General features: G+C 37.1%; 4 protein-coding genes across 6 annotated transcripts; all 4 read right to left on the reverse strand.

Moving 5' to 3' along the window:
• Positions 1 to 1,043: 1,043 nt before the first annotated feature.
• LOC130439801 (uncharacterized) lies at positions 1,044 to 6,408 on the reverse strand. Of its 3 annotated transcripts, XM_056772353.1 has the most exons (8): positions 5,780 to 6,408; positions 3,918 to 5,661; positions 3,160 to 3,463; positions 2,958 to 3,077; positions 2,752 to 2,871; positions 2,601 to 2,663; positions 2,252 to 2,521; positions 1,044 to 2,164 (listed from the first exon to the last, which is right to left on the reverse strand). In XM_056772353.1, the coding sequence occupies exons 2-8, from the start codon at positions 3,993 to 3,995 to the stop codon at positions 1,527 to 1,529; spliced, it is 1,593 nt and encodes a 530-aa protein (XP_056628331.1). In that variant the 5' UTR covers positions 3,996 to 5,661; positions 5,780 to 6,408; the 3' UTR covers positions 1,044 to 1,526. The 3 variants fall into 3 exon arrangements, with proteins under 3 accessions (XP_056628331.1, XP_056628330.1, XP_056628332.1); XM_056772352.1 differs by having other exon boundaries at positions 3,918 to 6,408; XM_056772354.1 differs by having other exon boundaries at positions 2,252 to 2,503; positions 3,918 to 6,407.
• Positions 6,409 to 7,488: 1,080 nt separating this feature from the next.
• LOC130406913 (uncharacterized) lies at positions 7,489 to 12,731 on the reverse strand. The gene is made up of 8 exons (XM_056729493.1): positions 12,225 to 12,731; positions 10,364 to 12,106; positions 9,604 to 9,907; positions 9,402 to 9,521; positions 9,187 to 9,315; positions 9,046 to 9,108; positions 8,697 to 8,966; positions 7,489 to 8,609 (listed from the first exon to the last, which is right to left on the reverse strand). Exons 2-8 carry the CDS (start codon positions 10,439 to 10,441, stop codon positions 7,972 to 7,974), a joined length of 1,602 nt encoding a protein of 533 aa, XP_056585471.1. The 5' UTR covers positions 10,442 to 12,106; positions 12,225 to 12,731; the 3' UTR covers positions 7,489 to 7,971.
• A 1,482-nt stretch (positions 12,732 to 14,213) lies between these two features.
• Positions 14,214 to 16,170, reverse strand: LOC130406914 (uncharacterized). The gene is made up of 6 exons (XM_056729494.1): positions 16,051 to 16,170; positions 15,849 to 15,968; positions 15,643 to 15,762; positions 15,492 to 15,554; positions 15,144 to 15,386; positions 14,214 to 15,056 (listed from the first exon to the last, which is right to left on the reverse strand). Exons 1-6 carry the CDS (start codon positions 16,079 to 16,081, stop codon positions 14,686 to 14,688), a joined length of 948 nt encoding a protein of 315 aa, XP_056585472.1. The 5' UTR covers positions 16,082 to 16,170; the 3' UTR covers positions 14,214 to 14,685.
• A 4,585-nt stretch (positions 16,171 to 20,755) lies between these two features.
• LOC130406993 (uncharacterized) lies at positions 20,756 to 22,499 on the reverse strand. Its single transcript, XM_056729606.1, has 6 exons — positions 22,467 to 22,499; positions 22,265 to 22,384; positions 22,059 to 22,178; positions 21,908 to 21,970; positions 21,577 to 21,828; positions 20,756 to 21,489 (listed from the first exon to the last, which is right to left on the reverse strand). Exons 1-6 carry the CDS (start codon positions 22,495 to 22,497, stop codon positions 20,852 to 20,854), a joined length of 1,224 nt encoding a protein of 407 aa, XP_056585584.1. The 5' UTR covers positions 22,498 to 22,499; the 3' UTR covers positions 20,756 to 20,851.

The raw sequence follows: 22,499 nt of genomic DNA on the forward strand, positions 1-22,499 counted from the left end.
GCAGTCAGAGCTTCCATATGAATAACTTATCGTACAGGTGTGTAATACTGATGATGTCTCACTGTGATGAAGTATAGGCACATGTTGTCCTAATCGATCATCTTTCAGCGTGTGTAGAAGTTTTGATTTCCTGCATTGTCTAATCCAAGAAACACCAGTTTAACAGACTTCCTGTAAAAACCTGCAAAAAAAAAACCACACATACAAAAACCTTAAAAATCTACTTAACACTGTCTGTCAGGAAATATGTTTGAATGTGTCTTTAATTACAAATAAACTGCAGCTAAAAAAATGTTTGGGCACACCTAATGAATATGTGTCACAATTTTTTACACATTTTATGTTTTGTGTAGAAGTGACTGTCCAACTTTACGATTTTAATTTAAGTAGTTGCAAACGTTCAGTCGGCTCTGTCTCAACATTTGAATGTTAGTGATAATTAAAGACTTCATTTACCTCAAAACTAGCATGATGAGGCAAACTAAAATCTATACATTATACCGATAAACATGTTTTTTCCTATCCTTTCCAATAAAAATCCTCCATACTGACACAAACCAAAGCAACACAAATTATGCTTTTAAAGAACCACAGGAAAAAATTCTTACCTATATTAAGGAAAGTGACTCACAGTGTGTTTGTGTCTCCTTTGTTGACCTTGTAAGTACCTTATTATTATTAATGCCAATAAACCAATATAACACACAGAAACTATTGAAAACAATATTGATAGTTACACTTCACAAAAAATCATAATCATACAAGGAGGAAGAGAAAAAATAAAAATAACATAAGGCAGAGGGAGGAATTATATAAGATTGAACCTAAAGAGCAATTTTTGACTTTTTAAACATTTTTTGTTCTTTATGCCCACAAAGGATTTAACTTAGGCATTAAAATCAACCAAAAAATTGACAATAGTATAGATTTTTACCAAAAATTTGCATTTGGGAATAAATCATTTACCAAGTATAATAGAATTGTTTTAACAATATATTAGATACTATAGAAAAGTATAGAATAATATCAAAAGAATTCAAATATGTTCTGATATTTTTTTTTGTGAGAGATACTGTGCAAAACTAATTCCAAAAAGATTTAATGAAAACACATTCACAAAAACTATTAATAATTGTTTCTTCCGTCATACAGAATGTTCATTTTCAATATTTTGCTAGATTGCTATAAGTACTTTTACAGGGATAACATCTACAGTATGTAATATTTTCAATATTTTCAAAAATATGTTTTCAAAAGAAGACAAGTTTATTCATTGCACACATGTTAAGTAAAACTGTACAGGAGGGAAATTTGCACATACTTATTTTATTGCACATATAGAGAATTTTTTTGCACACATTTTTTAACACATATACTTCATTTTTTATTGCACATAAACTTCATTTTTTAACACATATACTTCATTTTTTTTGCACATATACTTCATTTTTTTTGCACACATACTTATTTTTTATCAAACATAAACTTAATTATTTGCACATAAACTTAATTATTTTGCACATAAGTTATAGAAGGAGTATGGGGATATAGTTAGAGTTGTTCTTATTAACACACAAATGCTTCAATGCTGGACTGTTCAAGTATCTCTCCCGCAGTAACTGTGTTTCTGTTATTTCCCTTTCTTTTCTCATTTTCTTCTCCCGTCGTTCTTTGGTCTTTTTCTCAAGCCAGTGATGAAGAACAAATAATCCTTTAGTTTTGCTGGCAGCTTTTGTCTTCTCTGGACCATTCAGGTGATCTTGGGTTTCTCCAGCGGGACCATAAGGACCTGTCATGATGATGTTTTCATGAGCGTCTGTCTCCTTCTGAAGGGTTTGTTGTTTGTCAGTGTTGCTCTCTGGATGGGATTTTTTCACAGGTGTCTCCTGCTGCTCTGGAGCTTCTGGGTGGACTTCATCCATTTCACTTTCACTCTCCTGCATTTCGGTGTTCTCCATCCAACAAAACATCGGTTGATCTTTTGTCACGGGCTTCGGTCTTCTGTGTCTATGGTCCTTCAGCTCAAATGGAGAGATGAACTCCACCTCAGGCTCATCAGACTCGCTGTTCTCATTCATGTCCATGAGGATGAGATCAGACTGTGATGAAGGTGCTGACAGTGATATCGCCTCGGTATATTCATATGGGATGTACGGGGATGATCCTGAAGAATGAAGACATTGAAAGAGTTACAATGTTTTTATCTCGACACAATGAACTATCTCGTCACATATGATACACTTTCTCTTACCTTCATGGTCCGTTTTTTTGCCACTGTTCGGTTTCTTCCCTGATCTTTCACTCTCCAGCATCTCTGTGTTCTCCTCCATCCAACTAAACATGGGTTGTTTTTTCCTGATGGGCTTAGGTCTCCTGTGTCTGGTGTCCTTCAGCCCAAATGGAGAGATGATATGCACCTCATCTTCATCTTCAATGTCCACGAGGACCAGGTGTTTAAAGAGATCAAACTGTGACGTGACCAGCGGTTCAGGCACTGTTGGAGCTGGTGTTGGTGGACCAGCTGATATTGGCAAAGGAGATGAAGTGAGTCTTGATTTTCTTAGTTTCGTCTTGTCATACATAACTAGACTTTCTCTTACCTTCATATTTTGTCACCTCCGTCTGTTCAGGATTCCGGTCGGGTGAGGCAGATCTATGAAACCCTGATGAATGAAGAGATGGAGAGTCTCAAGGTTTTACCTCAACATACACAGTGTTTGAACTGTGAAATCTTTATAAACTTTCTGTTACCTTCAAGATCCATGTTTTGAGCTTCCTTCGTCAGTTTCCTCCTTGAACGTCTCATCTTTGATCTCTCAGGTGATGAAGTTGATGGTTTAGGTGCAAAATGTCTCACCAGCGGTTCAGGCACTGATGAATGATGGGATTTAGAGAGTCACGATGTTTTTACCCCAGCAAAATGCACTCTTGTCACATCTTAATAAACTTTCTCTTACCTTCATGATCCGTTTTCTTGTCACCCTTCTTCAGTTTATTTGCTGAAACTCTCTTCTCTGATCTCTCAGGTGATGCAGTCGCGGGTTGAGGATCAACACGTATCACCAGCGGTTTAGGCACTGATGGATGAAGAGAAAGAGAGTTTCAACGTTTTACCTCGACACATGTAATATTGTCATGTCTTTATAAAAAAATTCTTACCTTCATGATACATGTTTTTAGCCCTTTTCATCCGTTTCCTCCTGGAACGTCTCACCTCTGATCTCTCAGGTGTTGCAGTTGAGGGTTGAGGATCAAAACGTACAACCAACGGTTCCAGCCTTGACGGATGACGGGATTTTACCCTCTCAGCTGTTGAAGCTGGTGGGCATGGAGCGACTTGTATCGGTGGAGGAGATGGTGAAAGTGTCAACGTATCGATGCTCAATGGACAAGCATCTCGGGATCCCTTCCCTGACTTCGGTGTGGAGTCATCTTGACGCTGTGCTCCTCTCTGTTCTTGCTCCTGTACAGTGTTGGTCATAACTAGTTACTGAGTAATTAGTTACTGTAATTCAATTACTTTCCCCTTGAAAAAGTATGTGATGGATTACTCTTAGTTTTCTGTCATTTAATTACAGTTTCTTATGATGTAATTGAACTAAATACAGTGTAATATATCCAATAGTCGACATGACATTAACACCAAGTCTAAGTTTAAATGTATGCTTTAATGATCCTTCTCACATTGGTATACTTTGGTCAGTTAGTAAGAATGATTGATGTAGTTATTTATTAGAAATAATTAATTAAGCCGTTCGATGTCTATCCTTGAATCACTTCTAATCAAGATTGATGTAGGATATAGAAAGTAATTAGGAATAAGTAATGAAACTTTTTGGATGGAGTAATTTGTACGGTAATGTAATGACACTATTGAATATGTAATTAGTAATTATCACTGTTTCAGAGTAACTTACCCAACACTGCTCCTGTGTTTGGTTGTATTCCGGATCTGGCGTCTCGTGGCCCAAGCATCCACAGTTCACTTGTCCCATGATGTGAAACTACACCAAACTAGCCTACTTACTTTAATACTAAACTTAAAAAAAGTATTTATGGTACTTCTTTGCAAACCGCAAATGTAAAAGTAATCGCGAAAACAGACTAGTAACTCCTGCAGTTGCTCGCGCTGTCAACAAGTTTGCGTTGATCTCTGACGTCATCGACAATATTAGTAACCAATGGAAACCAAAGCGAGCCTTAAAAATAAACCATTGAAATAAAGACATAAAATACAATAATCGTTTAAGTTGGAATTTTTTGTCTATTCGTAACAGCTGAAAGCATGAGTCAAATGTTTAACAAGCAGAGAACATTTAGCGACTTTATTTTTTGGAACTAAGTGTATTATTTAAACGAATCTGTTCGATTAAATAAGCCGCTCGCGTTAAACATCCAAGTGTCGCGAGATCACGCTGCTCCCGTTGACGCGCGATCTGCGCAGAGCAGCTGAGGTGATTTAAGTCTGGAGGTTTTCATTGTCGTTGATAAAAATTCGGTGTGAGATTTATCAATAAAGTCGTAGACTCTACAAGAAGAGAAACGAATAAAACTCACATGTGAGCTCAGTCTCAGTATTATATACATTAGACTTTCAGCTCCATTCTAAAATTGACATGTAGATGTTTTGAGCGATTTCTTTTAACTCGTGTGTGTGTTATTGAATATTCTCTCATGTTAGTAACAGATGTGAGGGAGTATATATTGGTTTATAGTCTGCCTAAAGCAGCTCCAGAGTGTATTTTCTTACTGTATTTGCTGTAATATCATTAAAACTATGTTATGTCTTCATGAAGACAAGAAACTGGAAATGTTAATCCTGATGTAATATTCACTTTATTAATCAGCACTATCGGTCATCTTAACATGCATGCACACGCTCAGTAATTCTTCTCACTCGTCTCTCCTTCCTATACACATCTATACAACTCAAGAAGTTTGAGTGCCATCTAGTGGTGCAATAATGTAACAACACCACAAACTATTTCTGTATTTGCTGTTATATCATTTAAACTAATGTCAAGTTTTTTCTTGAAAATGTTTATAATATATCGTGGTTGTTTTCTGCTTGTGTTTATTTCAGGTGTGTTTTGCACGAGCAGTGAACACCAGATGTCGCTCATCTCATCTACAGTCCCTGTGCCCAGTTGCATAAAGCACCTAAAGTTTTTCCTAAGTGATTTCCCTTCACCAAAGACAATAGGAGAATAACTTAAGTAAAACTTAAGGTATATTTAAGGGCAAGCTTAAGGGAAAATTACACTCAAAGTACTTTATGCAACCGGGTCCTGGACTTCACAGGTTGAGTGCGTGTCACCTGTGCAGATATATCAGTGGCGTGCTGTGTGAAATATTTAATTTCCATAAACATTTACGAACAGATTTCTTAAACAAAATGACATACAGGTTTAATGTACATTTATATAAATCACAGTGAAATGTATAAGGGTCCAGCTTTCTCTAAATGTATTTTTGGAGGCTATTAGTCCTGAGACGGCGTGAGAGGTTGAAAGTTTAAAATCATTCCTCCTTCTTCTCTCATGAGCAGGTTTTAGAGGCGACGCACTGGTTTGGGTCCGGGCAGAATTCTGAACCTTGACACCGTTTTAGCGACCTCCACCTTCATTTCTGCCATAGAAAAGTTCTTGACCGACGCAGTGCCTAGCAGACATACACAGAAGAGAAACAGTAGAAGGATTTGATTGGCGAGTCCAACACAAATGAACTGTCTTAATGAACAAGATTAATTTGTGAGTGTATACTATAGTGTGAACTGTACCTGGGTGCTGCAGAGAATGCTATTAAAGCATGAGGTGATCTTCCCTTTGGCCTCTGTGGATCAAACCGCATGGGGTCAAACACCTGATGAGAGAGACTGCAGACATCATTCCCAATGTTTTCATTTGTTTCTGTGTCGATGAGAGTCTTATCGCTGGATCGCTCCAGATAACAGGATTCCGATGAATACCGGAAATACTTATCAAGCACAAACATCTACAGAGAGAATAATATGATTAGCATCTGTTTTAAATATTGTTATCATACCTGTCTTACAGCAGTGAAGTCTCTGGATTTGATGTGACATCACTGAAGTGAGTAGCCTGTGGAATGACAAGGTCTCCTGGAATCTTCATGTCTTCATCGGGTCAGAGCCAGAACGGGCAGGTGGACCCTCAAACTCTCCTTAATGCACATGGTGCTGAATGTAAGCTGACTGAGGTCATCCCTACAGCCAATCAAATTGTGATGTAATTACCTCAGGGGTCATGATCGAGGGGGATGAGATTCCAAAGGCTTTTAACTAAACTTATATTTTTATGTTTTGTTACACTTACTGATTAAATAAGCTGTTCCTAATAATAAAAAATGTTTTCTGGAAATCATCTTGCGACCCCTACTTCTGTCAAACCAGCAATGGTTAACTGATGTTAAAGAAGCAAAAGAAAGCAGTCAGAGCTTCCATATGAATAACTTATCGTACAGGTGTGTAATACTGATGATGTCTCACTGTGATGAAGTATAGGCACATGTTGTCCTAATCGATCATCTTTCAGCGTGTGTAGAAGTTTTGATTTCCTGCATTGTCTAATCCAAGAAACACCAGTTTAACAGACTTCCTGTAAAAACCTGCAAAAAAAAACCACACATACAAAAACCTTAAAAATCTACTTAACACTGTCTGTCAGGAAATATGTTTGAATGTGTCTTTAATTACAAATAAACTGCAGCTAAAAAAATGTTTGGGCACACCTAATGAATATGTGTCACAATTTTTTACACATTTTATGTTTTGTGTAGAAGTGACTGTCCAACTTTACGATTTTAATTTAAGTAGTTGCAAACGTTCAGTCGGCTCTGTCTCAACATTTGAATGTTAGTGATAATTAAAGACTTCATTTACCTCAAAACTAGCATGATGAGGCAAACTAAAATCTATACATTATACCGATAAACATGTTTTTTCCTATCCTTTCCAATAAAAATCCTCCATACTGACACAAACCAAAGCAACACAAATTATGCTTTTAAAGAACCACAGGAAAAAATTCTTACCTATATTAAGGAAAGTGACTCACAGTGTGTTTGTGTCTCCTTTGTTGACCTTGTAAGTACCTTATTATTATTAATGCCAATAAACCAATATAACACACAGAAACTATTGAAAACAATATTGATAGTTACACTTCACAAAAAATCATAATCATACAAGGAGGAAGAGAAAAAATAAAAATAACATAAGGCAGAGGGAGGAATTATATAAGATTGAACCTAAAGAGCAATTTTTGACTTTTTAAACATTTTTTGTTCTTTATGCCCACAAAGGATTTAACTTAGGCATTAAAATCAACCAAAAAATTGACAATAGTATAGATTTTTACCAAAAATTTGCATTTGGGAATAAATCATTTACCAAGTATAATAGAATTGTTTTAACAATATATTAGATACTATAGAAAAGTATAGAATAATATCAAAAGAATTCAAATATGTTCTGATATTTTTTTTTGTGAGAGATACTGTGCAAAACTAATTCCAAAAAGATTTAATGAAAACACATTCACAAAAACTATTAATAATTGTTTCTTCCGTCATACAGAATGTTCATTTTCAATATTTTGCTAGATTGCTATAAGTACTTTTACAGGGATAACATCTACAGTATGTAATATTTTCAATATTTTCAAAAATATGTTTTCAAAAGAAGACAAGTTTATTCATTGCACACATGTTAAGTAAAACTGTACAGGAGGGAAATTTGCACATACTTATTTTATTGCACATATAGAGAATTTTTTTGCACACATTTTTTAACACATATACTTCATTTTTTATTGCACATAAACTTCATTTTTTAACACATATACTTCATTTTTTTTGCACATATACTTCATTTTTTTTGCACACATACTTATTTTTTATCAAACATAAACTTAATTATTTGCACATAAACTTAATTATTTTGCACATAAGTTATAGAAGGAGTATGGGGATATAGTTAGAGTTGTTCTTATTAACACACAAATGCTTCAATGCTGGACTGTTCAAGTATCTCTCCCGCAGTAACTGTGTTTCTGTTATTTCCCTTTCTTTTCTCATTTTCTTCTCCCGTCGTTCTTTGGTCTTTTTCTCAAGCCAGTGATGAAGAACAAATAATCCTTTAGTTTTGCTGGCAGCTTTTGTCTTCTCTGGACCATTCAGGTGATCTTGGGTTTCTCCAGCGGGACCATAAGGACCTGTCATGATGATGTTTTCATGAGCGTCTGTCTCCTTCTGAAGGGTTTGTTGTTTGTCAGTGTTGCTCTCTGGATGGGATTTTTTCACAGGTGTCTCCTGCTGCTCTGGAGCTTCTGGGTGGACTTCATCCATTTCACTTTCACTCTCCTGCATTTCGGTGTTCTCCATCCAACAAAACATCGGTTGATCTTTTGTCACGGGCTTCGGTCTTCTGTGTCTATGGTCCTTCAGCTCAAATGGAGAGATGAACTCCACCTCAGGCTCATCAGACTCGCTGTTCTCATTCATGTCCATGAGGATGAGATCAGACTGTGATGAAGGTGCTGACAGTGATATCGCCTCGGTATATTCATATGGGATGTACGGGGATGATCCTGAAGAATGAAGACATTGAAAGAGTTACAATGTTTTTATCTCGACACAATGAACTATCTCGTCACATATGATACACTTTCTCTTACCTTCATGGTCCGTTTTTTTGCCACTGTTCGGTTTCTTCCCTGATCTTTCACTCTCCAGCATCTCTGTGTTCTCCTCCATCCAACTAAACATGGGTTGTTTTTTCCTGATGGGCTTAGGTCTCCTGTGTCTGGTGTCCTTCAGCCCAAATGGAGAGATGATATGCACCTCATCTTCATCTTCAATGTCCACGAGGACCAGGTGTTTAAAGAGATCAAACTGTGACGTGACCAGCGGTTCAGGCACTGTTGGAGCTGGTGTTGGTGGACCAGCTGATATTGGCAAAGGAGATGAAGTGAGTCTTGATTTTCTTAGTTTCGTCTTGTCATACATAACTAGACTTTCTCTTACCTTCATATTTTGTCACCTCCGTCTGTTCAGGATTCCGGTCGGGTGAGGCAGATCTATGAAACCCTGATGAATGAAGAGATGGAGAGTCTCAAGGTTTTACCTCAACATACACAGTGTTTGAACTGTGAAATCTTTATAAACTTTCTGTTACCTTCAGATCCATGTTTTGAGCTTCCTTCGTCAGTTTCCTCCTTGAACGTCTCATCTTTGATCTCTCAGGTGATGAAGTTGATGGTTTAGGTGCAAAATGTCTCACCAGCGGTTCAGGCACTGATGAATGATGGGATTTAGAGAGTCACGATGTTTTTACCCCAGCAAAATGCACTCTTGTCACATCTTAATAAACTTTCTCTTACCTTCATGATCCGTTTTCTTGTCACCCTTCTTCAGTTTATTTGCTGAAACTCTCTTCTCTGATCTCTCAGGTGATGCAGTCGCGGGTTGAGGATCAACACGTATCACCAGCGGTTTAGGCACTGATGGATGAAGAGAAAGAGAGTTTCAACGTTTTACCTCGACACATGTAATATTGTCATGTCTTTATAAAAAAATTCTTACCTTCATGATACATGTTTTTAGCCCTTTTCATCCGTTTCCTCCTGGAACGTCTCACCTCTGATCTCTCAGGTGTTGCAGTTGAGGGTTGAGGATCAAAACGTACAACCAACGGTTCCAGCCTTGACGGATGACGGGATTTTACCCTCTCAGCTGTTGAAGCTGGTGGGCATGGAGCGACTTGTATCGGTGGAGGAGATGGTGAAAGTGTCAACGTATCGATGCTCAATGGACAAGCATCTCGGGATCCCTTCCCTGACTTCGGTGTGGAGTCATCTTGACGCTGTGCTCCTCTCTGTTCTTGCTCCTGTACAGTGTTGGTCATAACTAGTTACTGAGTAATTAGTTACTTGTAATTCAATTACTTTCCCCTTGAAAAAGTATGTGATGGATTACTCTTAGTTTTCTGTCATTTAATTACAGTTTCTTATGATGTAATTGAACTAAATACAGTGTAATATATCCAATAGTCGACATGACATTAACACCAAGTCTAAGTTTAAATGTATGCTTTAATGTATCCTTCTCACATTGGTATACTTTGGTCAGTTAGTAAGAATGAGTGATGTAGTTATTTATTAGAAATAATTAATTAAGCCGTTCGATGTCTATCCTTGAATCACTTCTAATCAAGATTGATGTAGGATATAGAAAGTAATTAGGAATAAGTAATGAAACTTTTTGGATGGAGTAATTTGTACGGTAATGTAATGACACTATTGAATATGTAATTAGTAATTATCACTGTTTCAGAGTAACTTACCCAACACTGCTCCTGTGTTTGGTTGTATTCCGGATCTGGCGTCTCGTGGCCCAAGCATCCACAGTTCACTTGTCCCATGATGTGAAACTACACCAAACTAGCCTACTTACTTTAATACTAAACTTAAAAAAAGTATTTATGGTACTTCTTTGCAAACCGCAAATGTAAAAGTAATCGCGAAAACAGACTAGTAACTCCTGCAGTTGCTCGCGCTGTCAACAAGTTTGCGTTGATCTCTGACGTCATCGACAATATTAGTAACCAATGGAAACCAAAGCGAGCCTTAAAAATAAACCATTGAAATAAAGACATAAAATACAATAATCGTTTAAGTTGGAATTTTTTGTCTATTCGTAACAGCTGAAAGCATGAGTCAAATGTTTAACAAGCAGAGAACATCTAGCGACTTTATTTTTTGAACTAAGTGTATTATTTAAACGAATCTGTTCGATTAAATAAGCCGCTCGCGTTAAACATCCAAGTGTCGCGAGATCACGCTGCTCCCGTTGACGCGCGATCTGCGCAGAGCAGCTGAGGTGATTTAAGTCTGGAGGTTTTCATTGTCGTTGATAAAAATTCGGTGTGAGATTTATCAATAAAGTCGTAGACTCTACAAGAAGAGAAACGAATAAAACTCACATGTGAGCTCAGTCTCAGTATTATATACATTAGACTTTCAGCTCCATTCTAAAATTGACATGTAGATGTTTTGAGCGATTTCTTTTAACTCGTGTGTGTGTTATTGAATATTCTCTCATGTTAGTAACAGATGTGAGGGAGTATATATTGGTTTATAGTCTGCCTAAAGCAGCTCCAGAGTGTATTTTCTTACAGTATTTGCTGTAATATCATTAAAACTATGTTATGTCTTCATGAAGACAAGAAACTGGAAATGTTAATCCTGATGTAATATTCACTTTATTAATCAGCACTATCGGTCATCTTAACATGCATGCACACGCTCAGTAATTCTTCTCACTCGTCTCTCCTTCCTATACACATCTATACAACTCAAGAAGTTTGAGTGCCATCTAGTGGTGCAATAATGTAACAACACCACAAACTATTTCTGTATTTGCTGTTATATCATTTAAACTAATGTCAAGTTTTTTCTTGAAAATGTTTATAATATATCGTGGTTGTTTTCTGCTTGTGTTTATTTCAGGTGTGTTTTGCACGAGCAGTGAACACCAGATGTCGCTCATCTCATCTACAGTCCCTGTGCCCAGTTGCATAAAGCACCTAAAGTTTTTCCTAAGTGATTTCCCTTCACCAAAGACAATAGGAGAATAACTTAAGTAAAACTTAAGGTATATTTAAGGGCACGCTTAAGGGAAAATTACACTCAAAGTACTTTATGCAACCGGGTCCTGGACTTCACAGGTTGAGTGCGTGTCACCTGTGCAGATATATCAGTGGCGTGCTGTGTGAAATATTTAATTTCCATAAACATTTACGAACAGATTTCTTAAACAAAATGACATACAGGTTTAATGTACATTTATATAAATCACAGTGAAATGTATAAGGGTCCAGCTTTCTCTAAATGTATTTTTGGAGGCTATTAGTCCTGAGACGGCGTGAGAGGTTGAAAGTTTAAAATCATTCCTCCTTCTTCTCTCATGAGCAGGTTTTAGAGGCGACGCACTGGTTTGGGTCCGGGCAGAATTCTGAACCTTGACACCGTTTTAGCGACCACCACCTTCATTTCTGCCATAGAAAAGTTCTTGACCGACGCAGTGCCTAGCAGACATACACAGAAGAGAAACAGTAGAAGGATTTGATTGGCGAGTCCAACACAAATGAACTGTCTTAATGAACAAGATTAATTTGTGAGTGTATACTATAGTGTGAACTGTACCTGGGTGCTGCAGAGAATGCTATTAAAGCATGAGGTGATCTTCCCTTTGGCCTCTGTGGATCAAACCGCATGGGGTCAAACACCTGATGAGAGAGACTGCAGACATCATTCCCAATGTTTTCATTTGTTTCTGTGTCGATGAGAGTCTTATCGCTGGATCGCTCCAGATAACAGGATTCCGATGAATACCGGAAATACTTATCAAGCACAAACATCCTACAGAGAGAATAATATGATTAGCATCTGTTTTAAATATTGTTATCATACCTGTCTTACAGCAGTGAAGTCTCTGGATTTGATGTGACATCACTGAAGTGAGTAGCCTGTGGAATGACAAGGTCTCCTGGAATCTTCATGTCTTCATCGGGTCAGAGCCAGAACGGGCAGGTGGACCCTCAAACTCTCCTTAATGCACATGGTGCTGAATGTAAGCTGACTGAGGTCATCCCTACAGCCAATCAAATTGTGATGTAATTACCTCAGGGGTCATGATCGAGGGGGATGAGATTCCAAAGGCTTTTAACTAAACTTATATTTTTATGTTTGGTTAGCACTTACTGATTAAATAAGCTGTTCCTAATAATAAAAAATGTTTTCTGGAAACCATCTTGCGACCCCTACTTCTGTCAAACCAGCAATGGTTAACTGATGTTAAAGAAGCAAAAGAAAGCAGTCAGAGCTTCCATATGAATAACTTATCGTACAGGTGTGTAATACTGATGATGTCTCACTGTGATGAAGTGTAGGCACATGTTGTCCTAATCGATCATCTTTCAGCGTGTGTAGAAGTTTTGATTTCCTGCATTGTCTAATCCAAGAAACACCAGTTGAACAGACTTCCTGTAAAAACCTGCAAAAAAAAAAACCACACATACAAAAACCTTAAAAATCTACTTAACACTGTCTGTCAGGAAATATGTTTGAATGTGTCTTTAATTACAAATAAACTGCAGCTAAAAAAATGTTTGGGCACACCTAATGAATATGTGTCACAATTTTTTACACATTTTATGTTTTGTGTAGAAGTGACTGTCCAACTTTACGATTTTAATTTAAGTAGTTGCAAACGTTCAGTCGGCTGTGTCTCAACATTTGAATGTTAGTGATAATTAAAGACTTCATTTACCTCAAAACTAGCATGATGAGGCAAACTAAAATCTATACATTATACCGATAAACATGTTTTTTCCTATCCTTTCCAATAAAAATCCTCCATACTGACACAACCCAAAGCAACACAAATTATGCTTTTAAAGAACCACAGGAAAAAATTCTTACCTATATTAAGGAAAGTGACTCACAGTGTGTTTGTGTCTCCTTTGTTGACCTTGTAAGTACCTTATTATTATTAATGCCAATAAACCAATATAACACACAGAAACTATTGAAAACAATATTGATAGTTACACTTCACAAAAAATCATAATCATACAAGGAGGAAGAGAAAAAATAAAAATAACATAAGGCAGAGGGAGGAATTATATAAGATTGAACCTAAAGAGCAATTTTTGACTTTTTAAAACATTTTTTGTTCTTTATGCCCACAAAGGATTTAACTTAGGCATTAAAATCAACCAAAAAATTGACAATAGTATAGATTTTTACCAAACATTTGCATTTGGGAATAAATCATTTACCAAGTATAATAGAATTGTTTTAACAATATATTAGATACTATAGAAAAGTATAGAATAATATCAAAAGAATTCAAATATGTTCTGATATTTTTTTTGTGAGAGATACTGTGCAAAACTAATTCAAAAGATTTAATGAAAAACACATTCACAAAAACTATTAATAATTGTTTCTTCCGTCATACAGAATGTTCATTTTCAATATTTTGCTAGATTGCTATAAGTACTTTTACAGGGATAACATCTACAGTATGTAATATTTTCAATATTTTCAAAAATATGTTTTCAAAAGAAGACAAGTTTATTCATTGCACACATGTTAAGTAAAACTGTACAGGAGGGAAATTTGCACATACTTATTTTATTGCACATATAGAGAATTTTTTTGCACACATTTTTTAACACATATACTTCATTTTTTATTGCACATAAACTTCATTTTTTAACACATATACTTCATTTTTTTTGCACATATACTTCATTTTTTTTGCACACATACTTATTTTTTATCACACATAAACTTAATTATTTGCACATAAACTTAATTATTTTGCACATAAGTTATAGAAGGAGTATGGGGATATAGTTAGAGTTGTTCTTATTAACACACAAATGCTTCAATGCTGGACTGTTCAAGTATCTCTCCCGCAGTAACTGTGTTTCTGTTATTTCCCTTTCTTTTCTCATTTTCTTCTCCCGTCGTTCTTTGGTCTTTTTCTCAAGCCAGTGATGAAGAACAAATAATCCTTTAGTTTTGCTGGCAGCTTTTGTCTTCTCTGGACCATTCAGGTGATCTTGGGTTTCTCCAGCGGGACCATAAGGACCTGTCATGATGATGTTTTCATGAGCGTCTGTCTCCTTCTGAAGGGTTTGTTGTTTGTCACGTTGCTCTCTGGATGGGATTTTTTCACAGGTGTCTCCTGCTGCTCTGGAGCTTCTGGGTGGACTTCATCCATTTCACTTTCACTCTCCTGCATTTCGGTGTTCTCCATCCAACAAAACATCGGTTGATCTTTTGTCACGGGCTTCGGTCTTCTGTGTCTATGGTCCTTCAGCTCAAATGGAGAGATGAACTCCACCTCAGGCTCATCAGACTCGCTGTTCTCATTCATGTCCATGAGGATGAGATCAGACTGTGATGAAGGTGCTGACAGTGATATCGCCTCGGTATATTCATATGGGATGTACGGGGATGATCCTGAAGAATGAAGACATTGAAAGAGTTACAATGTTTTTATCTCGACACAATGAACTATCTCGTCACATATGATACACTTTCTCTTACCTTCATGGTCCGTTTTTTTGCCACTGTTCCGTTTCTTCCCTGATCTTTCACTCTCCAGCATCTCTGTGTTCTTCTCCATCCAACTAAACATGGGTTGTTTTTTCCTGATGGGCTTAGGTCTCCTGTGTCTGGTGTCCTTCAGCCCAAATGGAGAGATGATATGCACCTCATCTTCATCTTCAATGTCCACGAGGACCAGGTGTTTAAAGAGATCAAACTGTGACGTGACCAGCGGTTCAGGCCCTGTTGGAGCTGGTGTTGGTGACCAGCTGATATTGGCAAAGGAGATGAAGTGAGTCTTGATTTTCTTAGTTTCGTCTTGTCATACATAACTAGACTTTCTCTTACCTTCATATTTTGTCACCTCCGTCTGTTCAGGATTCCGGTCGGGTGAGGCAGATCTATGAAACCCTGATGAATGAAGAGATGGAGAGTCTCAAGGTTTTACCTCAACATACACAGTGTTTGAACTGTGAAATCTTTATAAACTTTCTGTTACCTTCAGGATCCATGTTTTGAGCTTCCTTCGTCAGTTTCCTCCTTGAACGTCTCATCTTTGATCTCTCAGGTGATGAAGTTGATGGTTTAGGTGCAAAATGTCTCACCAGCGGTTCAGGCACTGATGAATGATGGGATTTAGAGAGTCACGATGTTTTTACCCCAGCAAAATGCACTCTTGTCACATCTTAATAAACTTTCTCTTACCTTCATGATCCGTTTTCTTGTCACCCTTCTTCAGTTTATTTGCTGAAACTCTCTGCTCTGATCTCTCAGGTGATGCAGTCGCGGGTTGAGGATCAACACGTATCACCAGCGGTTTAGGCACTGATGGATGAAGAGAAAGAGAGTTTCAACGTTTTACATCGACACATGTAATATTGTCATGTCTTTATAAAAAAATTCTTACCTTCATGATACATGTTTTTAGCCCTTTTCATCCGTTTCCTCCTTGAACGTCTCACCTCTGATCTCTCAGGTGTTGCAGTTGAGGGTTGAGGATCAAAACGTACAACCAACGGTTCCAGCCTTGACGGAATGACGGGATTTTACCCTCTCAGCTGTTGAAGCTGGTGGGCATGGAGCGACTTGTATCGGTGGAGGAGATGGTGAAAGTGTCAACGTATCGATGCTCAATGGACAAGCATCTCGGGATCCCTTCCCTGACTTCGGTGTGGAGTCATCTTGACGCTGTGCTCCTCTCTGTTCTTGCTCCTGTACAGTGTTGGTCATAACTAGTTACTGAGTAATTAGTTACTGTAATTCAATTACTTTCCCCTTGAAAAAGTATGTGATGGATTACTCTTAGTTTTCTGTCATTTAATTACAGTTTCTTATGATGTAATTGAACTAAATACAGTGTAATATATCCAATAGTCGACATGACATTAACACCAAGTCTAAGTTTAAATGTATGCTTTAATGATCCTTCTCACATTGGTATACTTTGGTCAGTTAGTAAGAATGATTGATGTAGTTATTTATTAGAAATAATTAATTAAGCCGTTCGATGTCTATCCTTGAATCACTTCTAATCAAGATTGATGTAGGATATAGAAAGTAATTAGGAATAAGTAATGAAACTTTTTGGATGGAGTAATTTGTACGGTAATGTAATGACACTATTGAATATGTAATTAGTAATTATCACTGTTTCAGAGTAACTTACCCAACACTGCTCCTGTGTTTGGTTGTATTCAGGATCTGGCGTCTCGTGGCCCAAGCATCCACAGTTCACTTGTCCCATGATGTGAAACTACACCAAACTAGCCTACTTACTTTAATACTAAACTTAAAAAAAGTATTTATGGTACTTCTTTGCAAACCGCAAATGTAAAAGTAATCGCGAAAACAGACTAGTAACTCCTGCAGTTGCTCGCGCTGTCAACAAGTTTGCGTTGATCTCTGACGTCATCGACAATATTAGTAACCAATGGAAACCAAAGCGAGCCTTAAAAATAAACCATTGAAATAAAGACATAAAATACAATAATCGTTTAAGTTGGAATTTTTTGTCTATTCGTAACAGCTGAAAGCATGAGTCAAATGTTTAACAAGCAGAGAACATCTAGCGACTTTTTTTTTGAACTAAGTGTATTATTTAAACGAATCTGTTCGATTAAATAAGCCGCTCGCGTTAAACATCCAAATGTCGCGAGATCACGCTGCTCCCGTTGACGCGCGATATGCGCAGAGCAGCTGAGGTGATTTAAGTCTGGAGGTTTTCATTGTCGTTGATAAAATTCGGTGTGAGATTTATCACTAAAGTCGTAGACTCTACAAGAAGAGAAACGAATAAAACTCACATGTGAGCTCAGTCTCAGTATTATATACATTAGACTTTCAGCTCCATTCTAAAATTGACATGTAGATGTTTTGAGCGATTTCTTTAACTCGTGTGTGTGTTATTGAATATTCTCTCATGTTAGTAACAGATGTGAGGAGTATATATTGGTTTATAGTCTGCCTAAAGCAGCTCCAGAGTGTATTTTCTTACTGTATTTGCTGTAATATCATTAAAACTATGTTATGTCTTCATGAAGACAAGAAACTGGAAATGTTGATCCTGGTCATATTCACTTTATTAATCAGCACTATCGGTCATCTTAACATGCATGCACACGCTCAGTAATTCTTCTCACTCGTCTCTCCTTCCTATACACATCTATACAACTCAAGAAGTTTGAGTGCCATCTAGTGGTGCAATAATGTAACAACACCACAAACTATTTCTGTATTTGCTGTTATATCATTTAAACTAATGTGAAGTTTTTTCTTGAAAATGTTTATAATATATCGTGGTTGTTTTCTGCTTGTGTTTATTTCAGGTGTGTTTTGCAACGAGCAGTGAACACCAGATGTCGCTCATCTCATCTACAGTCCCTGTGCCCAGTTGCATAAAGCACCTAAAGTTTTTCCTAAGTGATTTCCCTTCACCAAAGACAATAGGAGAATAACTTAAGTAAAACTTAAGGTATATTTAAGGGCACGCTTAAGGGAAAATTACACTCAAAGTACTTTATGCAACCGGGTCCTGGACTTCACAGGTTGAGTGCGTGTCACCTGTGCAGATATATCAGTGGCGTGCTGTGTGAAATATTTAATTTCCATAAACATTTACGAACAGATTTCTAAAACAAAATGACATACAGGTTTAATGTACATTTATATAAATCACAGTGAAATGTATAAGGGTCCAGCTTTCTCTAAATGTATTTTTGGAGGCTATTAGTCCTGAGACGGCGTGAGAGGTTGAAAGTTTAAAATCATTCCTCCTTCTTCTCTCATGAGCAGGTTTTAGAGGCGACGCACTGGTTTGGGTCCGGGCAGAATTCTGAACCTTGACACCGTTTTAGCGACCACCACCTTCATTTCTGCCATAGAAAAGTTCTTGACCGACGCAGTGCCTAGCAGACATACACAGAAGAGAAACAGTAGAAGGATTTGATTGGCGAGTCCAACACAAATGAACTGTCTTAATGAACAAGATTAATTTGTGAGTGTATACTATAGTGTGAACTGTACCTGGGTGCTGCAGAGAATGCTATTAAAGCATGAGGTGATCTTCCCTTTGGCCTCTGTGGATCAAACCGCATGGGGTCAAACACCTGATGAGAGAGACTGCAGACATCATTCCCAATGTTTTCATTTGTTTCTGTGTCGATGAGAGTCTTATCGCTGGATCGCTCCAGATAACAGGATTCCGATGAATACCGGAAATACTTATCAAGCACAAACATCCTACAGAGAGAATAATATGATTAGCATCTGTTTTAAATATTGTTATCATACCTGTCTTACAGCAGTGAAGTCTCTGGATTTGATGTGACATCACTGAAGTGAGTAGCCTGTGGAATGACAAGGTCTCCTGGAATCTTCATGTCTTCATCGGGTCAGAGCCAGAACGGGCAGGTGGACCCTCAAACTCTCCTTAATGCACATGGTGCTGAATGTAAGCTGACTGAGGTCATCCCTACAGCCAATCAAATTGTGATGTAATTACCTCAGGGGTCATGATCGAGGGGGATGAGATTCCAAAGGCTTTTAACTAAACTTATATTTTTATGTTTTGTTACACTTACTGATTAATAAGCTGTTCCTAATAATAAAAAATGTTTTCTGGAATCATCTTGCGACCCCTACTTCTGTCAAACCAGCAATGGTTAACTGATGTTAAAGAAGCAAAAGAAAGCAGTCAGAGCTTCCATATGAATAACTTATCGTACAGGTGTGTAATACTGATGATGTCTCACTGTGATGAAGTGTAGGCACATGTTGTCCTAATCGATCATCTTTCAGCGTGTGTAGAGCTTTGATTTCCTGCATTGTCTAATCCAAGAAACACCAGTTGAACAGACTTCCTGTAAAAACCTGCAAAAAAAAAAACCACACATACAAAAACCTTAAAAATCTACTTAACACTGTCTGTCAGGAAATATGTTTGAATGTGTCTTTAATTACAAATAAACTGCAGCTAAAAAAATGTTTGGGCACACCTAATGAATATGTGTCACAATTTTTTACACATTTTATGTTTTGTGTAGAAGTGACTGTCCAACTTTACGATTTTAATTCAAGTAGTTGCAACGTTCAGTCGGCTCTGTCTCAACATTTGAATGTTAGTGATAATTAAAGACTTCATTTACCTCAAAACTAGCATGATGAGGCAAACTAAAATCTATACATTATACCGATAAACATGTTTTTTCCTATCCTTTCCAATAAAAATCCTCCATACTGACACAACCCAAAGCAACACAAATTATGCTTTTAAAGAACCACAGGAAAAAATTCTTACCTATATTAAGGAAAGTGACTCACAGTGTGTTTGTGTCTCCTTTGTTGACCTTGTAAGTACCTTATTATTATTAATGCCAATAAACCAATATAACACACAGAAACTATTGAAAACAATATTGATAGTTACACTTCACAAAAAATCATAATCATACAAGGAGGAAGAGAAAAAATAAAAATAACATAAGGCAGAGGGAGGAATTATATAAGATTGAACCTAAAGAGCAATTTTTTACTTTTTAAACATTTTTTGTTCTTTATGCCCACAAAGGATTTAACTTAGGCATTAAAATCAACCAAAAAATTGACAATAGTATAGATTTTTACCAAAATTTGCATTTGGGAATAAATCATTTACCAAGTATAATAGAATTGTTTTAACAATATATTAGATACTATAGAAAAGTATAGAATAATATCAAAAGAATTCAAATATGTTCTGATATTTTTTTTGTGAGAGATACTGTGCAAAACTAATTCCAAAAAGATTTAATGAAAACACATTCACAAAAACTATTAATAATTGTTTCTTCCATCATACAGAATGTTCATTTTCAATATTTTGCTAGATTGCTATAAGTACTTTTACAGGGATAACATCTACAGTATGTAATATTTTCAATATTTTCAAAAATATGTTTTCAAAAGAAGACAAGTTTATTCATTGCACACATGTTAAGTAAAACTGTACAGGAGGGAAATTTGCACATACTTATTTTATTGCACATATAGAGAATTTTTTTGCACACATTTTTTAACACATATACTTCATTTTTTATTGCACATAAACTTCATTTTTTAAACATACTTCATTTTTTTTGCACATATACTTCATTTTTTTTGCACACATACTTATTTTTTATCACACATAAACTTAATTATTTGCACATAAACTTAATTATTTTGCACATAAGTTATAGAAGGAGTATGGGGATATAGTTAGAGTTGTTCTTATTAACACACAAATGCTTCAATGCTGGACTGTTCAAGTATCTCTCCCGCAGTAACTGTGTTTCTGTTATTTCCCTTTCTTTTCTCATTTTCTTCTCCCGTCGTTCTTTGGTCTTTTTCTCAACCCAGTGATGAAGAACAAATAATCCTTTAGTTTTGCTGGCAGCTTTTGTCTTCTCTGGACCATTCAGGTGATCTTGGGTTTCTCCAGCGGGACCATAAGGACCTGTCATGATGATGTTTTCATGAGCGTCTGTCTCCTTCTGAAGGGTTTGTTGTTTGTCAGTGTTGCTCTCTGGATGGGATTTTTTCACAGGTGTCTCCTGCTGCTCTGGAGCTTCTGGGTGGACTTCATCCATTTCACTTTCACTCTCCTGCATTTCGGTGTTCTCCATCCAACAAAACATCGGTTGATCTTTTGTCACGGGCTTCGGTCTTCTGTGTCTATGGTCCTTCAGCTCAAATGGAGAGATGAACTCCACCTCAGGCTCATCAGACTCGCTGTTATCATTCATGTCCATGAGGATGAGATCAGACTGTGATGAAGGTGCTGACAGTGATATCGCCTCGGTATATTCATATGGGATGTACGGGGATGATCCTGAAGAATGAAGACATTGAAAGAGTTACAATGTTTTTATCTCGACACAATGAACTATCTCGTCACATATGATACACTTTCTCTTACCTTCATGGTCCGTTTTTTTGCCACTGTTCGGTTTCTTCGCTGATCTTTCACTCTCCAGCATCTCTGTGTTCTCCTCCATCCAACTAAACATGGGTTGTTTTTTCCTGATGGGCTTAGGTCTCCTGTGTCTGGTGTCCTTCAGCCCAAATGGAGAGATGATATGCACCTCATCTTCATCTTCAATGTCCACGAGGACCAGGTGTTTAAAGAGATCAAACTGTGACGTGACCAGCGGTTCAGGCACTGTTGGAGCTGATATTGGCAAAGGAGATGAAGTGAGTCTTGATTTTCTTAGTTTCGTCTTGTCATACATAACTAGACTTTCTCTTACCTTCATATTTTGTCACCTCCGTCTGTTCAGGATTCCGGTCGGGTGAGGCAGATCTATGAAACCCTTATGAATGAAGAGATGGAGAGTCTCAAGGTTTTACCTCAACATACACAGTGTTTGAACTGTGAAATCTTTATAAACTTTCTGTTACCTTCAGGATCCATGTTTTGAGCTTCCTTCGTCAGTTTCCTCCTTGAACGTCTCATCTTTGATCTCTCAGGTGATGAAGTTGATGGTTTAGGTGCAAAATGTCTCACCAGCGGTTCAGGCACTGATGAATGATGGGATTTAGAGAGTCACGATGTTTTTACCCCAGCAAAATGCACTCTTGTCACATCTTAATAAACTTTCTCTTACCTTCATGATCCGTTTTCTTGTCACCCTTCTTCAGTTTATTTGCTGAAACTCTCTGCTCTGATCTCTCAGGTGATGCAGTCGCGGGTTGAGGATCAACACGTATCACCAGCGGTTTAGGCACTGATGGATGAAGAGAAAGAGAGTTTCAACGTTTTACCTCGACACATGTAATATTGTCATGTCTTTATAAAAAAATTCTTACCTTCATGATACATGTTTTTAGCCCTTTTCATCC

The sequence above is a fragment of the Triplophysa dalaica genome, chromosome 18 (genome assembly GCF_015846415.1).
Source record: "Triplophysa dalaica isolate WHDGS20190420 chromosome 18, ASM1584641v1, whole genome shotgun sequence".
NCBI lineage: Eukaryota > Metazoa > Chordata > Actinopteri > Cypriniformes > Nemacheilidae > Triplophysa > Triplophysa dalaica.

Coding starts and splice junctions, on each gene's coding strand:
- LOC130406913 (XM_056729493.1), bottom strand. CDS start 10,441: ATGGGACAAGTGAACTGTGGATGCTTGGGCCACGAGACGCCAGATCCG. Junction 9,908..10,363: donor AAACACAGGAGCAGTGTTGG/GTAAGTTACTCT, acceptor AACACTGTACAG/GAGCAAGAACAGAGAGGAGC. Junction 8,967..9,045: donor GGAGGTGACAAAATATGAAG/GTAAGAGAAAGT, acceptor TGCCAATATCAG/CTGGTCCACCAACACCAGCT.
- LOC130439801 (XM_056772353.1), bottom strand. CDS start 3,995: ATGGGACAAGTGAACTGTGGATGCTTGGGCCACGAGACGCCAGATCCG. Junction 2,522..2,600: donor GGAGGTGACAAAATATGAAG/GTAAGAGAAAGT, acceptor TGCCAATATCAG/CTGGTCCACCAACACCAGCT. Junction 2,165..2,251: donor CAAAAAAACGGACCATGAAG/GTAAGAGAAAGT, acceptor TTCATTCTTCAG/GATCATCCCCGTACATCCCA.
- LOC130406993 (XM_056729606.1), bottom strand. CDS start 22,497: ATGAAAAGGGCTAAAAACATGTATCATGAAG. Junction 22,385..22,466: donor TAAAAACATGTATCATGAAG/GTAAGAATTTTT, acceptor TTCATCCATCAG/TGCCTAAACCGCTGGTGATA. Junction 21,971..22,058: donor TCAAAACATGGATCCTGAAG/GTAACAGAAAGT, acceptor TTCATTCATAAG/GGTTTCATAGATCTGCCTCA.
- LOC130406914 (XM_056729494.1), bottom strand. CDS start 16,081: ATGAAAAGGGCTAAAAACATGTATCATGAAG. Junction 15,763..15,848: donor CAAGAAAACGGATCATGAAG/GTAAGAGAAAGT, acceptor ATCATTCATCAG/TGCCTGAACCGCTGGTGAGA. Junction 15,057..15,143: donor CAAAAAAACGGACCATGAAG/GTAAGAGAAAGT, acceptor TTCATTCTTCAG/GATCATCCCCGTACATCCCA.